This window comes from Mustela nivalis (genome assembly GCF_964662115.1).
Source record: "Mustela nivalis genome assembly, chromosome: 1".
Classification (NCBI taxonomy): Eukaryota; Metazoa; Chordata; class Mammalia; order Carnivora; family Mustelidae; genus Mustela; species Mustela nivalis.
In genome coordinates this window covers 157700952-157724465 of record NC_139020.1, presented here as the reverse complement: position 1 = coordinate 157724465, position 23514 = coordinate 157700952, and the positions used below count along the sequence as shown (strand labels likewise).

At 53.7% G+C, this 23514-nt stretch overlaps 2 protein-coding genes across 6 annotated transcripts in view; one reads left to right on the top strand and one right to left on the bottom strand.

Annotated features, from left to right (window-relative positions):
• Positions 1-23514, bottom strand: part of CHST13 (carbohydrate sulfotransferase 13) — a 282606-nt gene that overhangs the window by 211104 nt on the left and 47988 nt on the right. The gene's annotated exons all lie outside the window — the stretch shown is intronic.
• Positions 899-15590, top strand: KLF15 (KLF transcription factor 15). 5 transcript variants are annotated; one of them, XM_082713383.1, is made up of 5 exons: positions 899-1120; positions 5523-6623; positions 7173-7362; positions 8775-8887; positions 14332-15590. In XM_082713383.1, exons 2-5 carry the CDS (start codon positions 5548-5550, stop codon positions 14498-14500), a joined length of 1548 nt encoding a protein of 515 aa, XP_082569509.1. In that variant the 5' UTR covers positions 899-1120; positions 5523-5547; the 3' UTR covers positions 14501-15590. The 5 variants fall into 5 exon arrangements, with proteins under 5 accessions (XP_082569509.1, XP_082569510.1, XP_082569508.1 ...); XM_082713380.1 differs by lacking the exon at positions 899-1120 and adding an exon at positions 4175-4467; XM_082713382.1 differs by lacking the exon at positions 7173-7362 and having other exon boundaries at positions 986-1120.

Sequence of the window (23514 nt, the reverse complement as noted above, 5' to 3'; positions counted from 1 at the left end):
GGTGCCTGGAAGATGCCCTCCCTGGGACAGAGGCTCTGCCTCACCCCCTCTTCTCTCCTTACCAGCTAAGTGACCCATGGAGGACAACAGCCCCTCAGAGTCCGTTTCTTCATCTGTAAATGCTTGGTTGAGGATCCCACAGGGGTAAAGGGCATAGCAGGGTGCATGGAACCTTGGGCTCACTCCTACTTCTTGGGCAAGTCCCTCTTTCCACCCGAGTGGAATGCTAACGCGTCCCCGACTGCTGCGGACTACAGCAGCCTGAGCACGGCCTTTGCAGCTTGTGGAGCACCCCTGTGTCTTGGGGAGAGTGGCCCAAACACCGAGTGTCAGTGACTGGAGGCAGGGGTCAAACGCTCTCAGACCTTCTGAGAAGCCTGGGAGGCAGCGCCTTGAGCGCTCACTTTCCCTGGGGGGTAAGAACCGTGATTGCTCAGCAGAAAGACCATGCCGGATTGCCTAAGGCAAGTCCCCCGACTTCCTCGGCTCTCAGCGGGAGACACAGCGGCTGGTGCCGGGCTGGAGGTGGGAGTGGAGGCAGACCTGGCCCGCGCGGCCCACGATCCCCACCTGGACCTCCACTTTGGAACAATCTCAGGGCTCTGGGCGGGGCCCGAGGCCCGTCTCACGTTCTCACCTGGGGACCGACCTTCAGAAGCGGGTCCCACGGACGCCGCGAGCCCACGGCCGTGGTGGGGTGGGTAGGGAAAGCGGCTGGAGACCGCGGGCCGCACCGGGCGGGTGGCTCCTGCAACGGGTGAGCGCGGGCGGCCGCGGAGCCCAGCTCGCGGCGCAGCTGGGGCGGGGCTGGGGGCGGGGCTGGGCGCGTGACGCGCGGTGCAGGCCAATGGGGCGCGCGCCCGGGGCCGAGCCTCCTGCGAGCCTTCGCGGCGCCCGCGGCGTCACGTGAGCCGCGGGGAGTGAGCGCCCAGCTAGCGGCGGCGGGCCAGTGCTCCGCCGCAGCGACCCGCGGTCCAGCGGGCGAGCAAACCAAAGCAGGACCCGCGGCTGGGCACGCGGCCGCCGCCGGACCGGGAGCCAGGCCGCCGCCCCCAGCCCAGCCCCCGGGGCCTCAGGACCGCCGGGGCCTGGCCGCTAGCCGGGCGTGCGCCAAGTTCAGGTGGGAAAAGCTTGGGGAGGCCGGACGGCCGCGTGGACGCGGCTCCGGGCGCCCAGGAGGCTGGTTGGGGCACGCGTGGGGCAGGGGTTGCTGACTGGCCTCTGGTCGTGTGTCCGGGTGCCCCTGCCGCTGTCCCAAGCTCCGCGCGAGTGTCCGAGGAAATGTCGGAGGAGCGGGGTGAGCCCCTGTGCTGGCCCGGGAATCGGACCAGCCCGTGGGAGAGTGACCCCAGTTGTCCCTAGACACTTTCCCGGCGCAGGTCCGGGCCTCCGCCTCAGCACCTGGTCCCGCTAGTAGTGCGCGCCTTGCGGGCCGGCCCTCCCATATGGCGGGTCCTCGGCCGGGCCTGGTGAGAGGAGCGGACAGGCGGACGCGCCGGCCGGTCGGGGGCCGGGAATGGGGGACGGAGTGGTCTGTGGCGGTGGGGTTACTGTTGGTCACCGCAGCCGTGGCCTCCGGGGGATGGGGGTGCGGGCCGAGGGCATGGTGCCCGGCGGGCAGAGCTCCAGGGCTCACCAAGGGGTCTGAGCTGGTCCCCTACGTCTTCCTTTCCCACGCACCTTCCCACACCCGCGCGGGCACCCACGTCAGCTCCACGGACGAGTATGTCGGGGACACCTTCTGGCAAAGCCACACTGCTGCCGCGCACCACGCCCCGCACACGCACAATCACACGACACGAACTCACACCCCTTCGCACACACCCGCACTGTTCACACGTCTTCTACTCCTACTACCCACTCGGAGCCCCTTGGTTCTTTCTACTGAACATGAGCAGATCGGTGGCCAGGGGGTGGCAGGGGACGGAGGAGAGGCCGCCCCCACCCACCTTAGCCGTCTGTTTCGGATTCCGTCTTTCCTCCCCACTGTGGTATTCCCAAAGGACCACCCCCCCAACCCCCCTCCAGGGCACAGAGGGGATGTTTTCTCGCCCAGTCCCTGGGGAGCCGACAAAAATCCCCAAATGCTTTAGTCCCTCAAATCACCTTTCCCCCAAGAACTAGGTGGCTCCCGGGAGCCACTGTCGTCCTACAGGTGGGAGGACGCCCGGCCTGTGCGACTTAGGGGCCTGCGGATAGCGCAGGGAGAGAGACTCTTATTTTGAAGGGCGCCCCCCACCCGCCACCCCCGTGATTTGCACGCTGACCCAATGGCAAGCCCTTGGCCGGCGCTGGGCTTGTTATCAATTACATGTTGTTCCTGCTGCCGCTGTGTCCCCGGGAGGATAAACAGCAGGCCTGGCCGGGCTGAGGGCGGGGGTGGGGGGGTGGGGGGGGTGGAGGGCTGGGAGGAGGGGGCGGAGTCCGGCTGTAGGCCGGGACGGTGCCCGGAACAGTGTGTCCCCCTCCCCCTGCATGCAGGCTGTGCTTCTGGCCCAGCCATGTGCTGCTGTATTTTAGCACCCCAGCCAGCTCCCTCCTGCCCTGGCGGGCCCTTTTTCTACCTCCAGCACCCAGGGTAGCCCCAGAGCCCCTTCTTTGCTCTTAGTGCCTGAGTGTCCAGCCCAGGCTGCTCAGCCTGCATTAAAACCCTTCTGCCTGACTCTGGCCATTCTATTCCTGGTGGAATCCCCTCACCCCTACTGCCTGACTGACTTCCTGGAGAACCTCTCATTCACTCAGCAAATTGTGCTAGGTCCTGTTCTAGACTCTAGGATAGTGGTAGACTGGATAGTCAGACCAGCTTGTATTTTGTTGGGGAGGTAGACAGAAGATAAAGTACACAAACATAACCACTCTAGTTTCCTCCTGGTAGCAACTGCTAGAAGAATATAATGTGGGATAATTTGATAGAGGGTGTCAGGAAAGCGCTCTACCCCGCCGCCCCAGATAGTGACTTCAGAGCTGAGATCTAAATACAGCGTTCCCACTGGGGAGCACTGGGGGGAAGAGGGAACCACAGAGAGGGCACAGTCAGTGTGGAGTGGAGCAGGTGGATGTGAGGTCTGGGAGAGATGGGCAAGGCCCAGGTGCTGGGCTGCTGGGAGAGAAGGGGTCACATTTCCTGGAGAAGTTAATAGAAATTCTCTCCTACCCTACCCTACTATACTCACTTATTTCCCCCACTCTTTCTTTATATACCATTTCATCTGTGAATATCTCAGTTATCAACTGTGATACTGTCATCACACTTAAAAATATTAACAGTAATTCCTTACTATCATGTAATAATATTCAGTTGGTGATCACATTTCAGGGGAGAGTTTTAAGTGGGCAAGAACATGGCCTGATCTGCCTCTTCCCACCAGTTAAGGCCTGGGTTCCAGGAAGGCTGGAGACCCCCTGATTCCTTAGGCTCACAGTAGAGGAACAGAAACAATATGTGTTCACCTATTTGGAGGTTAATCCAGTGACCAGTACTGACTCACACTTGCGTGTGGCACCCCCGTTGTAAGTGTTCAGTTGTGTTAGCTCACTGAACTCTTTCAGCAACCCGGGAAGTAGGCATCACTGGCAGCCTCCCTACCCAACAGACCAAGACACAGACACAGATAGGTTGTGCTACCTGGCTGAGTCTGCCCAGCTAAGTTGCAGAGGCAGGAGCAGCGCCTCCTGCTCATAGGGTGGGTAAAAGGGGTGGTAGCAGGGCCTAGGGCCCAGTGTGGGCTCATTGCCCTTCACATTATCTGGCACTTTCATTTCTTCTTAGCACCTAATTCGGTGACTAGTGTGTATTTTGAAATTCCCAGTTTTAAATCCTCAGATGAGTATTTAAAATCAAAGAGCCAAATGTCCTCCTGGTGAAACTGCCCTGGGGCGCAGACTTGCCAAGAGCATCTACCTTGCCTTAGTTTCCTGGAGCTCCATGAAGCTTCCTGGATTAGTGGGAAACTGAGATCATTGGAGCCTGAAACAGGTAGGGAAACAGATTTGGGGAATGCACAGCTGATGATGATCCTAGCTGGCCCTGAGAGGTCTCTGTCCCTGGCCAGGCTTGTTGACTTGTTGACTATTGGGTAGCGCTGTGTGCCAGGTCCAGGAGTAGTCCTCAAGACAGAGCATAGGGGTGGGTGCAGAGTGATGACAGGCAGCAGAGAATCTCTGGCTTCAGATATAGAACGTTCTCTTTTACCAAACCTCACTGGTCACTGGGTGGGGACAAAGGTCCACATAGGTGGCCCCATTACAGCTGTACACTGTTGACTCTCTTTGGACACCAGACCTAGCATGGCCTTCAGAGGAGGCAGATGTCCCCTCTCTTCTCTGTTGATATTCTCTGAGCCCCTCCTGGGCACCAGCTGCCACACCGGGAGCTGGGAACACCCTGGAGACGCAGCAGCCTAGCCTGCCCTCATGGAGTTCATGGTCTAGTGGGAAGACGGGAGTTAGCTGAGCCTTCCTGAGGTGGTGAGTGCACCATGGGGGGGTGGGGTACAGGCCAAGGGCATTTTATCTCCCATCCCACTAGCGGCTGTGAAGTCAACATGGGGTGGCCATGCAAGTGCTGGGACCTGGGTCTACTTTTGCGCTCTTGAGTTTTCACTGTGGGGCAGGGTCCTCTTCACCTAGTGGTAAAGCCTCAATAAAGTGCCTGGGTACAGCTGAGAGCACTTTGTTCTGTCCCTGCCTTTCCCATTTCACAGAGGAGGCAGGTGAGGCTGGAGGGATCTGAGAATGGGAGGGTGGACGAGCTGTCCCCCCTTCAGATGGGGAAACAGACTGTGAGGACAGGGGCATATGGGTCTTTAATCTTTTTTCTCTTTTCCCCAACAAATTAGACTTACCTGATTAAAATACGGACTGCTAAATTAAGGTTCACTATCAGACAAAATAATTACTTAATAAGAGCATGACCCATTTAATATTTGGGATATACTTGTGTTACAAGTTGCTTGTTTTTTGAAACCTGAACATCAGATTTAATTGGGTGGCCTCTAGTTTTATTTGCTCAATCTGGCAACTCTACTCAGGCCCCAACCACCCAGGGGTCAGAGGGCAAATGGCCAATCTCCTGCCCCTGCCAGTGACTCAACAAGAATGGAGCTGAGGTCAGGTGTCCTCAGAAATGCAGCCACTCCAGTTAGCTGGATGGGGTTCCCCAACCTTGGCCATTTCAGGGTACAGAGAGCCTCCTCACATACTTTCTTGCTCACATGCATTCACGCTCAATCATTCATAGATACACGGGTGTTCTTTACCGAATTGTTCTGGAAAACCTGTTTGAAACCAAAAGTACCCTGGATTGTGCAATGGGCTTAGAGAGTGCTCTTTTGCAAACAGGTGGTGCAATTTCGGAAAACAGTCTTGCAGATAGAGTTCTCCCACGGGATGGGATGGAGACAGGACCCAGGCATTTGGTATTAGAAGCCTGTGGGCCAGCAGCGGAGTGGGGGCACAGGCCCATAAGGTGGCAGGTGAACATGCCGTCCTCCTGACCAGGCCTCCTTTGTTCCTCTCTGCAGCCGCCAACGGCACGGCCAGGCCAGCATGGTGGACCACTTGCTGCCAGTGGACGAGACCTTCTCGTCGCCGAAATGCCCAGTTGGTTATCTGGGTGACAGGCTGGCCAGAGGGCGGGCGTACCACAGGCTGCCCTCGCCCCTCTCAGAGGATGACAGTGACGCCTCCAGCCTCTGCTCCTGCGCCAGCCCAGACTCACAAGCCGTCTGCTCCTGCTACAGTGGTGGGCCAGGTGCTGAGGGCCAGGACAGCATCTTGGACTTCCTGCTGTCCCAGGCCACACTGGGCAGTGGTGGCAGTGGTGGCATTGGGGCCAGCGGTGGTTCCATGGCCTGGGGGGCCTGGCGGAGGGCACCGGCACCTGTGAAGGGGGAGCATTTTTGCTTCCCCGAATTTCCTGTGAGTGACCCTGATGACGTCCCAAGGCCCTTCCAGCCCACCCTGGAGGAGATTGAAGAGTTTCTGGAAGAGAACATGGAGCTGGGAGTCAAGGAGGCCCCAGAAAGCAACAGCAAGGACGCGGAGGCCTGTGACCAGCTCTCAGCTGGGCCACATAGGAGCCACCTCCATCCTGGGTCCAGTGGGAGAGAGCGCTGCACCCCGCCTCTGGGCAGTGCCGGTGTGGGCGGCAGCCAGAGCCCGGGTGGGGGGCCTGCATCTGATGGCCCTATCCCCGTGCTGCTACAGATCCAGCCTGTGCAGGTGAAGCAGGAGTCAGGCACGGAGCCCGCCTCCCCTGGGCAGGCCCCGGAAAGTGTCAAGGTGGCCCAGCTTCTGGTCAATATCCAGGGTCAGACCTTCGCACTTGTGCCCCAGGTGGTGCCCTCCTCCAATGTGAACCTGTCATCCAAGTTCGTGCGAATTGCCCCTGTGCCCATTGCTGCCAAGCCCATTGGGTCGGGACCCCTGGGCCCTGGCCCCACTGGCCTACTCGTGGGCCAGAAGTTCCCCAAAAATCCGGCAGCAGAACTCATCAAAATGCACAAATGTACTTTCCCCGGCTGCAGCAAGATGTACACCAAAAGCAGCCACCTCAAGGCCCACTTGCGCCGGCACACAGGCGAGAAGCCCTTTGCCTGCACCTGGCCGGGCTGCGGCTGGAGGTCAGTATGACAGGTGAAAAGGTGGGCGCTGAGCATGGCCGATGAATCTCTGTTCCCCTGGGTGTGCGGTCAAGGCCTGGTTCACCGTTAGATAAGGCTGATTAGGAAAGGGAGAGGGGGGCAGGCAGGGAGTGGGGCAGAGCTGGCATGGCTGCCCAGAGGTTTCCTCATCCCTAGTGATCACCTGAGCCTAAAAAAAAATGGTCTCCAGTTTCATAATGACCAGGTAAGGTTTGCTGCGGCTCATGCCCAGGGCTAGAAGCTGGGCCATGGCAGAAGGGCCCTCTCCTTAGTAACGAGGGCAGCTAAAAATGATGGAGTTAAGGGCTCTGTATCCGAGGGGGCTGTGGCCATGTGTGCACTGCTCCCTCTGGGCCTCACAGCACCCCTAGGGAAAGTACTACCCTCGCTGCCATCTTTCAGCTGAGCAAACAGGCTCAGACCGGCTAGGTAACTTGCCCAAGGCCACACCACTTTGTCAATGGGATTGGAGCCAGAGGGTCCTGTATCAGAGGAGTCACAACCTGGAAATGCTTCTGTTCCAACCAGAGGGACCAGCTTCACTTGCAGATGTTCTTGGACTCATGGGCTGGGCTTGGTGCTTGCTCCCCTGCGGGTACTTGAAGGTGTATTTGGGAATCTTCAAAGGACAACCAGGCAGGGGGTGCTGAGTGAAGGTGGAAGAGTCCTTGTAGACTTCATTCTGTGTGGTGCAGCAGTGGAAACCAGCTCTCAAAGGGTAAGGGGTCTTGCTCAGGGCTATGCAGGCAGCGGGCCCCTGGGTGGGCTTGGGTACCTTGTCCTGAAAAGCAGGTAGCCGGGAGCTCCAATGCCCAGGGGTACCATGAAGACTGGCTGTCCCAAGTCTTTAGCACACTGACCCCATAGGAATGTGGACCCCCAAGAGGGCAGCCTGTGCACCGACATTCGTGCACTGCTGCTGTGGCTGCTGCTTTGTGGATGTGTGTGCTCATCTGTCTGTCATCTGTCTGTGGATCTTGCAGCAGGCAGGCAGCTATGCGTGTGCATATGTGTACACGTCTTGCTTTCTTAGTGTGTTTCTTGGTGTGTTGCATAACTCCCCATGTTTGTGTACCCTGTCCACATGTGTGCATCTGTGTGGGTGTGACCGATGGGGAGCCATTGGCAGCTTCTGTTTTCTTGACCCAACTCATCTGAGAGCGCTGGAGAGTTGGCCCCAGGAGGGAGGTGCTGGCCCTAGAGTCCTGGCTGGCTGTGGTGTGGTGGGATCGGTGACTGGAAGATCCGATGTGATGCTGCTGCCTCTTTCCGTGGAGTGCTGGGCTGGCCAGGGAAGAGACTTCTCCCAAACAGCATCTGGGGTTATGGAGGTCTTTCCTGATGAAGGGTGTCACCCAGCCACTGACCCCACAAAAGCACCCATCAGACAGGCCCACATGGCTTCTGCAAGAGTGGGCACAGGGTTGACACCAGGGTGGCAGTACTGGTGTCCCATCCCTCCCTGGGCCTCCTGGCACAGTCTGCCAAGTGGGCCCTGGGGAGACAGGTGCACCTGTGGGGCCACTTGTGAGGCTTGACACACAGGTGGGTATGCAGTGTTGCTGGTCGGAGCTTGGGGGTGGGGGGAGAAGCCGAGACACTGGGGCGGTAGAGGCAGGCGCTCAACTGTAGAAGGGAAGGGCATTGTGACACTCTGGATAGGGAGTAGCTGGCGGTAACAGTGGGGAGCCTCAGCCTAGGTCAGCCTCCAATTCGCCATGTGCCTCCAGGGAGGTCCCCACGGCCTAGCCTCAGTTTTCCTCGTCTGTGAAGTGGAGGGCCTGCTCCCTATCAGGGTCAGGTGCAGGAACACTCAGCACTGCCCCCTTCTCATTGGTGGTCCTCTTACTCAGAAAGGGTGAAGTCTGAGAAGGGTGCTATTTTGGAGGTAACCCAGACTCCCAGGGACTCCTCTTGGATGCATATTTTCTTGGTGGGGGGCAGGGATGTGGAGGGGTTGGGCATCTGGCTGGCCAGAGCACTGGTCCGACTCATGATGGGCTTACCTTCCTGGGCACTGTCCCCTGGCCACTGCTGACTCTTGGCAAGTGGCCCCTCCAGTCAGGTAGCGCCATGAGGCAAAAGGGTGTGGTCCTTGGTGAAGGTTGCCTGCTTGTCCCATTCCCCTAGGAGGAGGGGACCTGCCACCTTCTGGGCTGTCCCAGAGAGCAGATGGAATCCTCAGCCCAGAGTGCATCTCAGGAAGGCAGGTCTCAGCTCCAACACAGTATCCTCTGGAGATGGTAAGTTCCCCATGGTAGGAGGTGTGCAAGCAAGTGGGAGTGGGATTTGTGGAGGGGATTCAGCTTTGCCACTGTATGGGCCTTGGCACTGGTCTCCTTGCCCAGGACCTTCTTGCAGGGGTAGGCTGGTGTATGCCTGGCATAGCAAGGTCCCTTGAAGCTGACTGTGGAGCCATTCCTGGCTGCATCCACTCCTGGGCCTTCAGAGGCCTCCCCAGCTTCTCCCCAGCTTCCCCTGGAATAGGGTCAGGCCTTTGTGGAGTTAGAGGTGACTGAGGCACAGGGAACTAAAGGTGCCTGCCTTTTGGGAGAGCTATTTCTCTGAGAATGCAAGAGTCTCTGGTTGGCCTTCAGGAATCCTGAGCCCCTGGAGATGCACACAAGATGCACATGTCCCTTGTATATGGAGGGAGCCCTCGCAGTATTTGGGCAGGAAGACAGACTGGCTTTGGGGCAGCTTGGTCTGGATGGGACAGCAGTGGTAGTGATGATGACAGTTATGCGCCCTATTTTCTGACCACTTACTCTATGCTGGGCACTGCTTCAAGTTCTCAGAACAGGAATACCTTCCACAAATCTCCACCCTTGCTTGTATACTTCCTGCCACAAGGAACTCATTACCTTATGAGGCTATTCTGGCCTTTTCATGTGCTTTGGTAAACTTAGATTCCTATCCAAACTTCTCATTCTGGCACAATCTGCTTACCAACCTCCCTTCCACAATGCAGGCTCCCACTCAGGCCCCTGCCCTCTGTGTACCCTCTGTGCATCCTCTGTGCATCCTCTCTGTGCCCTCTATCTCCAGCACTTTCCTCCTGATGGCAGTGGTAGTTGGTCTTGCAATGGTCCCTGCTTTATCTGCACATGTCACATTAGATAAGCTCGTTGCGCCCTTACAACAGCTCTGTGATGTGGAGGCACCAGTCTGTATTTCCCAGGGAGCCCATGGGGATGGAGCTCGTGGGCATGGCTCTGGCTGTGCCCTCAGGTGGGTGCCTCGGTCCCACCTGACCCACCAGCAGTTTGGTGAACATATGTTTCCCACCCGGGAACTCAACGCCTGAAGCTACACAGCTGGCTTTTCCCTTGTCCTCAATCCCTTGCTCCTGGTACCAGAATGGCTGGGTGTTCTCTGTCTCCCACAAGGCCATTAGCTCTTTCAGGTGTCATGCTTCTGGGCTGGGGGAAAAAAGCCAACAACAATGGCAATAACAGTAGCTCCTAGTGCATGTTCTGAGTGTTCCAGAGTAACTCATTTAATGCTCCAAGCAAGTCCACGAGGTGGGCATCTAGATGCTGTTCCCTTCTCTAGAGGAGGAATTTGAGGGACAGAACAGTTAAGTAAGGTCTCCTCGGTCACACAGCTAGTGGGTAGCACAGTCTGGAGTTGAACCCAGGCTGTTTGCTCCCCAACCTCCTCCACCCAGACTCAGGACCTCTCTCTAGTCCCCTGGGCAAACCTTCTATGGGAGGTGGCCTGCTCTAGTAGAGGGAAGAAGGATTTCCATCTGCAGCTGAGCTTCGGGCAGCCCCCTGAATACTTGCCGGCCTTCTCATATGGGGAGCTTACCACACCCAAGGCTGCCTCTCTTTCCAGTGGCCCTGTGAGCAGTTTGCTCTTTATCCTGCTGGGCTGGTTCTGGCCCTGGCACTGTGTCCTATGGCCCTTTGTGAAATGAATGGTGTCCTCCCCTCCCCACAACCCAGATCATCATTTGCCAGGTAACCAGCCCCCACTTCCTTTTGCTTTTGCTCCTGAACCCAGTATTCCTTTTCCCCTCCTCTCTTGGGACATGGTTCTGGCATTCTTGATGGGGCCCAAAACAGACTTTTCCTATCGCGATCTAACTGTCTGGGAAGTGGCTGTTTGTCTGCCTTCCTAGAAGTTTCCTTGCTATGCTCTCGGACACAGGCCCCCTTTGTTCACGGCAGCAGAACATCCTGTTCCGGAAAGGCCAAGCCATTCCATCCAGAAAGAATACCCTCCTTCCACAGCTAATATGAATATTAATAACTTCTAGCAGCCCTCTGTGGCAGGTACTGTGGTCATCCCTAGTGGACATGGGAGGCCCATAGTTGCGGGCCTGAAGCCCCAGAGCTGGAATGTGGTGGGGATAGGATTCAGACCCAGTGGTACGCTGCTGGCCTCCTCTCTTAGCCCCTGTGTCACTGCTGCTACTGTTGAACGAGGCATTTTCTAACTTCTTGCCTGCACTTGGCCAGATTGTGCACCATACCACTCCATGGAGCACCATTCCCGTTACAGTCCTTGAGACCTGGCTATTGACAGTCGTGACTTACTGGCTGATGGAAGGGGCGCTTTGCACAAAGGTGCAGTGTGTGCCAGTTGTGGGGCTGTCGTGATGGGCTGCTTCCCTTTCCTGCACCTTGGCCACATGAATTGCGGTGCTGACCCATGTGCCCCTAGACATTAGCAGGGACCGGGCACTGCACTGAGCTCCTTGCAGATAATCATTGAATGATTGCCATGTGGTGAGCACTGTTCTAAACCCTCAATGCCTTTTACAATCTTCAGAGTCCTGTGAGGCAGATCTGTTACTTCCCTGTCTCCAGGTGGGGAAACTGGGCCTCAGAGAGCTTGGTGACTTGCTCAGGCCCTGATCAGTGGCGGAGCTCACTGCCTGCAAGGCTTGCATCTTAGCCACATGACCTCCCTCCAACTGTGTCGCCTTCAGTGCCCTCCAGTGGCTGCTGTCTGGGAGAAGGCATGTGAGGGTGTGAGGTAGGGATCTTCTGAGGGTGCTCTTCTCAGGTCTGTGACTTCTCAGGTCACAGGATGCTGAGGCAGCAGGGAAGAGGTTTGGAGGTAGGGACAACTTGTTCTTGGGCCTGGCTCTCCCTCAGTGTCCGTGTGATCAGAGGGCCACTGTGGTCTTTGTGTCAGCTCCTTTGGCCTCTGAGATGAGTCCCAGAAGATGGGCCAGAATCCTAAGGTCTTCACTGGATGAGTGAGAAAACAGGCCCAACATGGTTCCTGGGCTTGCTCAGGACTGCACAGGGCTCCCAGTGGGATAGGGACCTGAAAGGATCCAACCATGTCGCTGGCTCTGTGACCCTAGCAAGCCCCTTGTCCTTTTTGAGCCCTTGCTGTTGTATTGTCTGTTCTCTGGTACTGATCCTGGCTCCCTCACCAGAAAGGGGCAAGACAACCCAGTGCCTGGTGCCCAGGAAGGGTCAGGAAAGGCTATTGCTGGTGGCATCATTTCTGTGGCTTCCTGCCTGCCTGTGTTCTGGGCAAGCCTACCCGTTCAGAAGCTGTGTGTTCAACTCCTGTTGGGGGCAGTGGCCCTGGCCTGGGAGCAGGCTCCAGGCTCTGACCTCCAGCGTGCACTGATGCCACTTCCTCATTGGCTCAGGACTCCAGAGACACACACTGCCTAGCCAGGCAATGTGGAGGAGGCCAGGCACTCTGTAGTCACCAGGGTGAGCAGGGCATGAGAGGGAGCCATAACCAGCACCTTTGCTCTGGCCTTGGCTGCTCTGTCATGATAGGGATGCTGGATCAGGCCCTCATCACTCTGAGCCTCAATTTCCTCATCTGGGAAATGGGCCAGTCAGGCTTCCATTATTCCAAACATATGCTGAGAGCATTGCTCTGTGCCAGCCTAAGTTGGTGCCCTGGGAAGTGAAGTGGAGTGCCAGACTCCAAGTGCAGACCCCTGGCTGTTCTCTCAGGACCAGGTCCTAGGCTCCAGAGGAAGCTGAACTGGGCTGAGCTGCCTGTCCTCTGGGCTCCCGGGCAGGCTCCCTATCCAGTGCTCAGGCCTTCCTACTCCCCAGCTGAACCTTCCCCAAGGCATGTTCCTTCTAGTCCTTGGTAGGCTGTGGGATTAAGGAAGGCCTCCACCCCCAGGGGTGGACCTGGTACTTATGTGTGTGCACACATGTGTTTTTGTATATACACACACACCCACGTGTGAGGTGACTGTATGCATGTGCACATATGTGGAGTGGACACGTGTGTGCAGTATACCCATGTTTGTGGCATGCCTGTGTGTGGCATGTATAAAGGGGTGTGTACATGTGCATTGCATGGTGTGCACGTATATGTGTGTGTGTGTGTGTGTGTGTGTGTGTGTGTATGTGCAGGCAATAGGACTTGAGAAGAATTCCTTGTGACAGCCCTCCATCCTCAATGGGTGCTTGCTGTGTCAGTTGTTTCATGTAAATGCACTTATGGGCACCTGTTGTGTGCGAGGCACTGGGCTGCTTGTGGGATGGACCACAGGGAACAAGACACGTCTTTCCTCATGGAACTAACTGATGATCTAATGGCACAGACTGACATTCACCAAAAAGTTGAAAATGAATTTAAAGTTAAAGTAAGGTGCATTTAGTGCAGTGGGAGCCTAGAATGGGATACAGTCCTGGAGGGCTTTTGTGAGGCAGTGACATTTGAGTGATGGAAGAGAGGGAGCAATAAGAGGGTAGGGAAGCCCATTTCAGATGGAAGGAACGGTATGTGCAAATGTTCTGTGGCAAGAAGGACCAAGGATGGGTCAATGTGGGTAGAGCATAGAGGAAGACAAGTATGTATGTGTGGGGAGTGGGATCTCATTGTCAAGATGAGGGTTATGGAGTGGGGGTGGGGGGGCTTCAAATCCCAGAAGTCAGTGACAGCGGTCTCAACCCTGTGGCCCAGCTGGGATCCTTACACTTCCCATTAGTAGCTACTCATTCTCAGTGGCCTCTGGGCTGTGGGAGCATTTGCTCCCAGGCAGGCTGAGGCCAAAAGAGGGAGGTGGCAGGTGAACCATTTAAACTCTCAGAAGTATCTTGTGGTGGTGTGGTTTTGTATGGTGACAGCTTAGGGGACCTAGCCTTCAGGAAAGCCGTGACCAGGAGCAGTGCAGGAATGTGAGTCTGCATACAGTGCCCTGGCTGTAGTGAAGGCAAGGGAGAGGAGCCAGGGGTTCCCTTCAGTGCCGGGGAAAGAGACACCTCTCTCAGACTTCCGTTTCCCCTGTGGATGGGCTTCCTCATGCAGACCTTCCTAGAGCCCTAAGTTCTGCCTGGGGGGCAGCTTCTCCGCAGCTAGCAGGGTGCTGTGGAGAGTAAATCCTGGGCTCTGGTGGGCTTAACAACCCCTCAGAATATTTACCAGCTGCTCGCAGGCCCAGATGCCCAAGAACGGACCGCTGTGCCGCCACTGAGCCTTTTATTGACAGCTCTTCCCATCCTGGGGTGGGGGCAGGGGCGGGCTGGGGACAGCGACTTTTCACGGGGATTCAGAAGTAACTCAAAACCTGGAGAAGTTTTTCACGGGGATTCAGAAGTAACTCAAAACCTGGAGAAGTGTTGGCCCCGCCTGCCTGGCGGGCCCCGCCTGCCTGGCGGGGTAGAGCCCTGCACCTGCGGCTGCCTTCTGGGTGGGCTCCTGGCGGGGCGGGCCTCCCTCACCACGGCCCCTGAATGTCCCGCAGGTTCTCCCGCTCCGATGAGCTGTCGCGGCACCGGCGCTCGCACTCGGGCGTGAAGCCCTACCAGTGTCCTGTGTGCGAGAAGAAGTTCGCACGGAGCGACCACCTCTCCAAGCACATCAAGGTGCACCGGTTTCCTCGGAGCAGCCGCTCAGTGCGTGCGGTGAACTGAGCACCCGCCTGCCCCCGCCCCCTCCCCCGCCCCGTTATTTTGTAGCAATAATTTATTTGCCTCTTTAGAGGGATGTGACAATGTTGCCAACCCACCTTCTGAAGCCCAGGAGGTGCAGGAAGATGGGGGCTTGCTCGGGAGGAGGGAACCCAGAGCCCCCAGCCCGCTGCCTTTCCTAGGAAGACCTACAGCCGTGCCCGCGTCCCTGGGGGCTGGCACCCCGTCCCCGCACCCCCCACCCCACCCTCCCCTGAACCGGGCTGCGGGCCGGCCTTCCCGCCTTTGTGCCTTTGTGCCTTCCCGCAGGCCGGCCTGTGCTAAGGCAGTGCTGGGAGCCTGGACCTTCTCCCACTGGGCTCCCTGCCTGGGCCAGGGCTGGCACTTTTTTGCTCAGAAGAAATGTGCAGTTTTGAAATGTCAGTTCCCAGAGGGAGCCATGCTGGGAAGAAGGAAGTAGGCCAGAAGTCCAGGGCTGCACTGTGGTGTGAGGGTGGCTTTGTCCAAGATCTCCTGCTCAGCCTGACTACGGGAGGGTAGGAGTGGGGCAGTCCTTGGCGCGTCACCGGGCCCCTGGGCAGAGGTGGAATTAGGCTGAGTTGCCCCCTCTGTGCGGGTCTTGGAGTGCATGCGCTTGAGTTAAAGTGTCGGGCAGACAGACAGATGCCGGCTAGCCCCAGAGCATCTGTAACCAGCATGGCTCATCCCCTCATCCCGTTTCCAGACAGATCCAGACACCAGCCTCCATGGTCCCTTTGGGGAAGAGAGGGGAGCAGGCTGCATTGTGTGTAGGAGAACTAGGTAGAGCCTCCGAATCCTGATTTAGAAATGCATTCCTTATTTTGTCTAGAAATTAATATCAAATGAACTAGCTTGTTTTGACAGGTTTATTTCACATCCTATGAATGTATGTAAATAAGCTGTACATAGGTACATCTACATAAAATATCTTTTAATAACATATCAACATTGGTGTAAATTTGAAATAAAAAAATCTATAAAGCTGGTGTACATATGTTACAATTATGTATATTTTCTTTGGTCCTTCATAAAAATATATTTACTTTGCCAATAAAAAGAAAAAAGAACTCAGTGACTTTATGGCATTCATGTGTTATTATACGGTGCTTTGCCAGGAAATGGGGGTGATTCTGAGGGCTGAGTCTCTATGTCTGTGTTTGCAACATTTAGTGGACCTTGATTTGTACCCAGAAGGACATGAAGATCCCTTTGGAGTTCAGCGCGAGGTGCGGCCATGCAGGCTTCTCAAATCGACCCCACCTCCTTGCCAGCTGCTAGGTTTCTACTCACTGCAGTTTGCTGGAGGGCACCTTCTCCTCTCTCCACAAACCCAAAACCAGCCCCCATCCCAGTGTCACCTATGGGAGGCTGGCATAGGCTAAGCCAGGCCCACAGTGATCAGTGCTACTCTGATGTACTGTTGCAGACCCTCACTCAGTGCTGCCCGAACAGGCTTCAGGCATCTACTATGCACCCACTATATGCATGGAGTGCCGAGGAGACTCCCTGTAGGAGAAGGCATATTATTCTCACCTGCCTGGGACATTGTAAGTGGACTGAGTGCTGACCGGTAGAGAGGAGCCTTGGAGGAGGCAGTATAAGCAATGAGGCCACCTCCTCCACCCATTTGAGCTACTCTGAGTTCTGGGGAGACAAGTCCTCCCGAATTCCCCCAGATTTTTGGGATCTCCACCATGTGCTTGCACAGTTGAAGTCTGAATGCTTCCACCTGTACTGGGTGGGTTGGAAGCTGGGGATAGTGGGAGCCAGAGAACAAGGAGAGGCCTTGTGCTAGCAAAGGGATTTACCTGGGTGGCTGCAGTTGGGGAGGGCAGGCTGGGCTTGGTGGATGCTGTGACAAGGCTGGCCCAAGTCTCCTGTCCACATGAAGTGAGAAGCAAGGACCTTCTAGAGGTGATCCTTTCCCCAGAAGCTCAATGCAAGCACGGCAAGTCTTTTTTAGTGACACCTTTGGAGATGGCGGCAGGTGGTGATGCACCCATGGATTTCCAGCAGAGGGATGTTGGAACAAAGTGTATGTGCACATTCCTGTGTCGTTATCTACCTCTGAAGGTGGAAGCCATTGTTCCCGCTGATCGGAGCTATCTGCCACTGTCATCTTTCCTGTCCGATGGGAGCTGGCAGACATGAAGCTTTCATGTGTGCCCAGCACTACAGCATGGATGATTGGAGAATGGACACTCCATCCTGACCAGCTCTGGTCCTGGCGAAAGGACTTGGCCTTGTGACCTCTGCCCTTTGCCCCTGACCGGACTTACCCTTTGTAGTCAAACACGCTCTGGGGGAATGAGGCTATTGATTTCCAGGTACGTTAATGTGGCCTTTCTTTATCCACAAACAAGCAATGCAGCCTGGATAAGAGGAACAGTGGAGGTCAAGATGGCCATACTGGAGACAGAATGAGTCAGAACCCCTGCATCTTTGATGCCAGGCACTGACCCAGGACGCTGCTCACCTCATCTCAGTGTGTGTCCCCCAAAGCCCACTGCACTGAACTTGCAGTCCTCTGGCTGACCTCTCCCAGCCAAGGTGAGGCTGACCATGTGTGCAGGGTGGTCTAGCCCTCACCCTCAGCCTGGACTCATCATCTGATGGTGTGTTGGCCTATGCCCTGGATGGGCAGCACAGCCCAGGTCCCTGCTTTCAGGAGCGGTCAGCTGAGAGAGGGCTGGCAGGGGCAGCAAAGCAGAGGGAGGGTAGCCTGAAGACCACTGCCTCTGGATCCTCCCTCCACTTTGGGCAGGTTTATTAAACCTTTCCAAGTTCAGCTTCTTCACCCTGTAGGCTGGACGTGACAGTTCCCAGGTTGCAACATGGTTGGTGAACAGTGAGTGGGAGAGTGAGTGTGACTGAACAACAGCAAAAGACCTTTTTGAGGGTGGGAGCCTCCTCTACTCAGATGGAAAAGCTGGGGGAGGCAGGGCCTCTGTTCTCTGCTGTGGCCTGAGTCTATGCAAGTGCCACTGTGGTGGGACCTGTGGGGACGCTGAGAGCTCTGTTGAGACTTGTCTCTTATCTCAGATACCTCCATGCCACCATCTTTGTCACCCTTGCGACTTCTATAACTGGAAGAGTAGTGTTTGTCATGGCCTGTGAGCCAAGAAAACAGATGAAGACACTGGTCAGTGTGCCCTGTTTGTAATCGAGAGCAATCTGGATGGTTGCAGAGCAGAAATCTAGCCTTAACAACCCCCTGGCACCCTGCTTTGCATAATACCCCTTCCCCAAGGCACACAGTGGGGAAGAAAGTAGCATTTATTGAGCACTGTACCAAGCAGAGTATGGGTTAGCTTACTATAACAAAGAGCCTGCCCAAACACTGTGGCTTACACAGGTAGAAATTAACTATCTCTATTGGAACGATCTGGAAGTAAGCAGTCTCAGCTCACAGGTGGCTCGGGTGGGACAGCCAGGCTCCTTCTCTCCTGTTGCCCTCCATACCCTAAGTGCTGGTCCAAGATGGCTCACAGGGTATCCGGTGAGCCCACAGAAAGCAGGCATGGGGCTGCGTGTTCCCTCTCTCTGGGAGGGCATGGGCTGGGATTTGTACAGTTCAGTCTTGTGTGTCTTTGGCCAGAATCTAGTCACATGGCCTCATCCACCAAAAGGAAAGCTGGAAAATGTGGTCTTGATCTGAGAGATCGTGTGCACAGCTAAAACACGGGGATTCCACCACACCTGGCAGCGTGCCCACTGTGGGCCTTCCTGCATTCCTGGCAGAGCAGTATCTGTGTAGCATGGTGAAAGCATGGGGGGCCTGGTGGGTCTGCTGACCCATGGCCTCATCCACATTCTCAGAGTGAGTCTCACTGACAGGTGTGGGACCAATAGTCAGGCTTCAGGGTACAGTAGGGAGTCACGAAGGCAAACCATGGGAAAGAAGAGCTAAGATGCTTTGGTTGATAAATCAAGGCTGCAAATGGCAGAATCTTACTAAAATGGACTAAAGTAAACAAAACAAAACCTCATAATGTCATTGCCTACTCCTGGGTAGGGTCCAGAATCCATACCAGTGCTCTCAGCGCTGAGGAACAGAAGCAGAAAGACCCCAGGTCCAGGCTTCTAGGGAATCGTAGTTTTCCTTGTGCTCTGCACATTCGGAGTACCCAAGGCCCCAGGCAGTGGGTTCAGGGGAGGTGCTGCTGGGAATGGGTGTGTTAGCCTCGACAGCAGCTGCTGTGACTAGGGGCTTTGAATGTCACATGAGGGGACCAAGAGGGAGGGCAAAGTCTGTCCTCTGTGTGACAAACATGAAGTCTAAGTGGAAAAGATGTCAGATGGAAGGGAGCAGCGTTCAGAAGACTCAAAGAAAGGACACACCTCCACCATCCATGGCAGGACCCAGAAAGGCATCTCTGGAAATTTCCTGTTACCATCCATCTCCCGCAAAGCCACAGAGAGAACTCAGGGTGGAACAGAAAAGCAACAGGACAGGGTGCAGAGAGAGTTGGAAAGGATTAGGGAAAATCACAAGGAAACAAAGATCGTAACATCAAATTTAAAGCCTGCCTTGGTATAGCAAGTGGGGCAGGCAGACTCCATAGATCTTTCAGAACAAGTGGGGAAGGAAGGATGGAAATGAGATACATAGGTATGGAGGGCAGAGAACACACCACCAACAGCTGGATGCTGAGGAGTCTGGATCAGATTCCAGAAAAAGAACATATATACTAACACATAGTACATATAATGTACTAATATATAATTATGTTATTACATAACATAATCACTAATATTTAACATAAATAACATGCTAACACATTATACACTGTTACATATGCAGATAACATACTAATATATAACACATAGAAATAAATATGCACATATAACATACACTAATATATGACATATATACTAATATAATATAGTATATAATTCTGACCACATAAACATATAAGAGGTGGACTGAAAAAATATCTTACCCTTGGAGGACAGGAAAGCATAGTGGGTAGGTCTTAGAGGCATTTAGTTGGAATGAGGTCAGGTAAGGTTGGTCGGCCTCTCTGAACTTCAGAGTCCTTATCTGTGAAATGAGTGTGATAATGCTGATCCCCGGGCTATGTGAAGATGGAGTAAGTTATGTTTAAAACAACAGACCCATTGCACTGCGGACTAGAGGCGACAACCGCTGATCAGGTGGAAAGGAGAAAAATGCAACAACCAAAGAAGGCCTCCCACTGGAGGAGAGCATCTGAGATAAGGACGCAGATGCTCAGAGCAGCCACATCTCATAAGGTACTGCTGAGTGCTGTAGACCTGTCAGCCCTAGGTGGAAAGGGACATCTGGTCTTGAAGAATGAGCATGTAGTGGAAAGAGGTCTGCACTCTGAGACCAAGAAATCTTCCAACTGCCATCAGTCCTTCCTTGTCTCAGCTCATCTGTGCTGACTCTCAGAGCCCTTCAGGCACAAGGACATGATAGCATTTGCCTCTGATAGAGACCCAAGGATGCTCCCCAGGTGAGGAGTGGGATCACCATAGCCCCTGTCAAAAAGATGACGTCAGAGACGTGACCAACTGGGAGATGAGCAGAAGGAAGAACTAGTACAAAAGCAATGAGATCATAGCTGGACATATCTAAGAATGAAAATAGATTTATGTAGAGATGAGTCTAAATACTTGCAAATGGGTTTTAAAATCTAAATGCAGATGTTGAATACTGTAGCAGAAAGAGAAGATAAGTTTGCAATGAGGAAGTAATAATGTAATATCAGTTATCTGGATCTAAAGCCCCAGGCTCTATGAGCAGACTGAAAGTTGTGCGAATGGTTTTTTTTTTTTTTTAAGATTTTTTTAAAGATTTTATTTATTTATTTGACACAAAGAGATTGCAAGTAGGCAGAGAGGCAGGCAGAGAGAGAGGAAGGGAAGCAGTCTCCCCACCGAGCAGAGAACCAGATGAGGGGCTCTATCCCAGGACCCTGGGATCATGACCTGAGCCAAAAGCAAAGGCTTTAACCCACTGAGCCACCCAGGTGCCTCTTAAAGATTTTTTTAAAATTTATTATTTATTTGACAGAGATCACAAGTAGGCAGAGAGGAAGGCAGAGAGAGAGGAGGAAGCAGGCCCCCTGCCGAGCAGAGAGCCCGATGTGGGACTCCATCCCAGGACCCACAGATCATGACCCGAGCCAAAGGTAGAAGCCCAATCCACTGAGCCACCCAGGTGCCCCCGTGTGAATGTTTGAAGCGCGTCTGTCATGAGCCAACTCTTTACCAAAGAACTTGTGGCCTTTAGAGGAGCAATTTAATTCTACCACATTCCTTGATATCCTATTTTATATTTCCCTCTTCCTGAGAAGTCTTTATCTTGTGCACACAATGAAGAAATGAAACCAGGTGTCATTTCTTTTCTTTTCTTTTTTTTTTAGAGATTTTATTTATTTATTTGACAGAGATTACAAGTATGCAGAGAGGCAGACAGAGAGGCAGGCAGCAGGGGTTGGGGGGGGAAGCAAGTTCCCTGTCGAGCAGAAAGCCTGATGTGGGGCTCGATCCCAGGACCCCGAGACCACGACCTGAGCCGAAGGCAGAGACCTAACCCACTGAGCCACTCAGGCGCCCCCCAGGTGCCATTTCTATAGGGTAAATTGGTTACTGGTTGAACCCCCAGAGGGCTCAGATCAAAAAGGGGATGATGACCACCTGTCTAGTCCCACAGCAAAGTGGGTGGTGGATCCCACGGGAGCCCTTGGATGAGAAGTAGACACTCACACTTGCTTAGGGATGCTGTGGGACAAGTGGATGCCTGCCCATGCCAAGGATGTTCAGGACCCGTGAAGGCACCATGCAGAGACGTTCTGGTTCCCACCTTGGGTGCTGAAGGTGTGGCCCCTCTGTGTGTGTCAGCTTGAGGGAGGACTTTGGGGGTGGTAACACAGTGAGCAGTGGGAGTCCTTTCTCTCCTCTACTCCCAGCGGACAGACTGGTGAACCTTGCTAGCAATTTGGTTGCAGGCTGGAATTTCACAGGCCCTTCCGGGCTGAGGGTCACAGACATCCTACACAAAATCCCCATGGTGAAGCAGGTTATGTCTTCTGGGACACCTGTGCCTTCCTCTCACACTCGCTGACATGTTTTTGTATTCTTCAAGTAGTGCCCCTCGGTGGCTCAGCAGACTGCTTTCTACTACAGCACCAGTTTGGTGTGCGGGTTCTGAGAGTCTGGCTGCTCAGGTCAGTGTCATCTGCATCACCTTCCCTGAAGGTTTGTGGGGTCCTTTGACCCTGATAGTTTCCCTTGGAAAATACTTTTTGATGTTTCTTTGAAATACTGTAATAAAATAAATTATATACTAAGTAGTATTATAATTTATAATATATAAGCAATATATTATAACACATTTTAATATATAACATTCACAATATACTATCTATAACATATATACTAAGATAAGTATAATACAATACTATAACATAATCAAATAACATATAATAACTATATGCACACATATAGAGCTTAAAGAACACAACTGTATTATATACTGTTATATATAATTTAAATAGTAGAACTAGATAATATAGGGCCCGGGCTCAGTCAGTTAAGCATCTACCTTCAGCTCAAGTCATGATCCCAGGGTCCTGGGATCTCAGGTCTCCTGCTCCGCAGGAAGTCTGCTTCTCCCTCCACTCTGACTTTCTCTCTCTCTCTCCCTCTCTCTCTCTCTCTGTGTGTGTGTCTCTCATGAATAAATAAGTAAAATCTTTAAAAAAGAAGTATGTGATATATAATACATCTGCTACCTTCTCTGTGAGGCACCCAGGGACTTGCTTCTTGAATCTATCCCTTTGCCACTTTGTAAGCATCTTCCTATTCCTCCTAGAACATCAAATTCCCTACCTCTTTAAATACACAGAAGAATTTAGGATCAGACTCTGGGTTCCTGTAAATGCTCATTGACTATTTCCTCATCTGTGTGAGACGACAAGGCACCTCTCTCAGAGGTCATTGCGCAGTTAAAATGAGTTAGAACGTGAAATGCACTTAGAGGAGCACCTGACAGGGAGCAGAAGCTGTTATTATCGACGGTGTGTTTATTCCTACTCTTTGTTACTTGAGTTTTCCCTTAGTGCCACCATCCGCTTCACCTCAAGAGGCATAAGACGACAATTCTGCTGAATGGACACAGTACTCTTCCAGTAGACATTTATCAGATCAGACATTCCCCAGTATCAATGCCTTGGCATCTAGTGCGCAGATGGCTCTAGCAGCGGGCAAGCTCATTCCCTCTGCAAAAGAATCGTGGGGCTCTGTTTAATCCATGTCTTCTCCGTGTTCATTCACAGACCATTGAATACTTAGCGCTAGGGAGAACTATAAGCCAATGTGTTCAAGCCACTGCTGATTAAGTCAAGCAATAAACACGTATAACCCGATCAGAAACTGTAGGGGCTTTAAAAGGTCATGTAACAATTCATGGGTTTTATTTGCATTTGCATTTCCATGTGAAATTCATGGGTTTTATTTGCATTTTCCTCAATAGGAAGCTAGTCACGGGACTGTTCCATTCGATGCCACCTGGGAATAGTATCTGGGCCTGAATTCTTTTGTGCCATCACTCTTTCTACCCTGACAGACGGGCAGGCCTTGGAGCCCATGAGAAGGACCCCCAAATATATGCCCCGGTCTTGTGAGGCCTGAAACCCAAGGGCAGTGGCTTGTCTCTGGGAGGGGGTGGTTATACTCTTGGATAACTGGGCAGTTGAGCTTCACTCAAAAATGTCATGTGGATATTCTGGGCACCCTGTGGTGGGGGCTGGTGACTCTTGAGTTTGTGTCCATGGAACTGAGGATGAGGGGAAATCTTAGGTGCTTTTTTTTTCTCCCTTCATCTCCTGCTGCCATGTTGACACTGGCATTGTTATGGGGCCATGTCATAGGGCATGCTGTGTCCTGAAATCCATTCTTGTCAATTCACATCTGACCTCCACCTAGCCTACTCTTCCTGCCAGAGGGACACTAGACAAATTTACTGT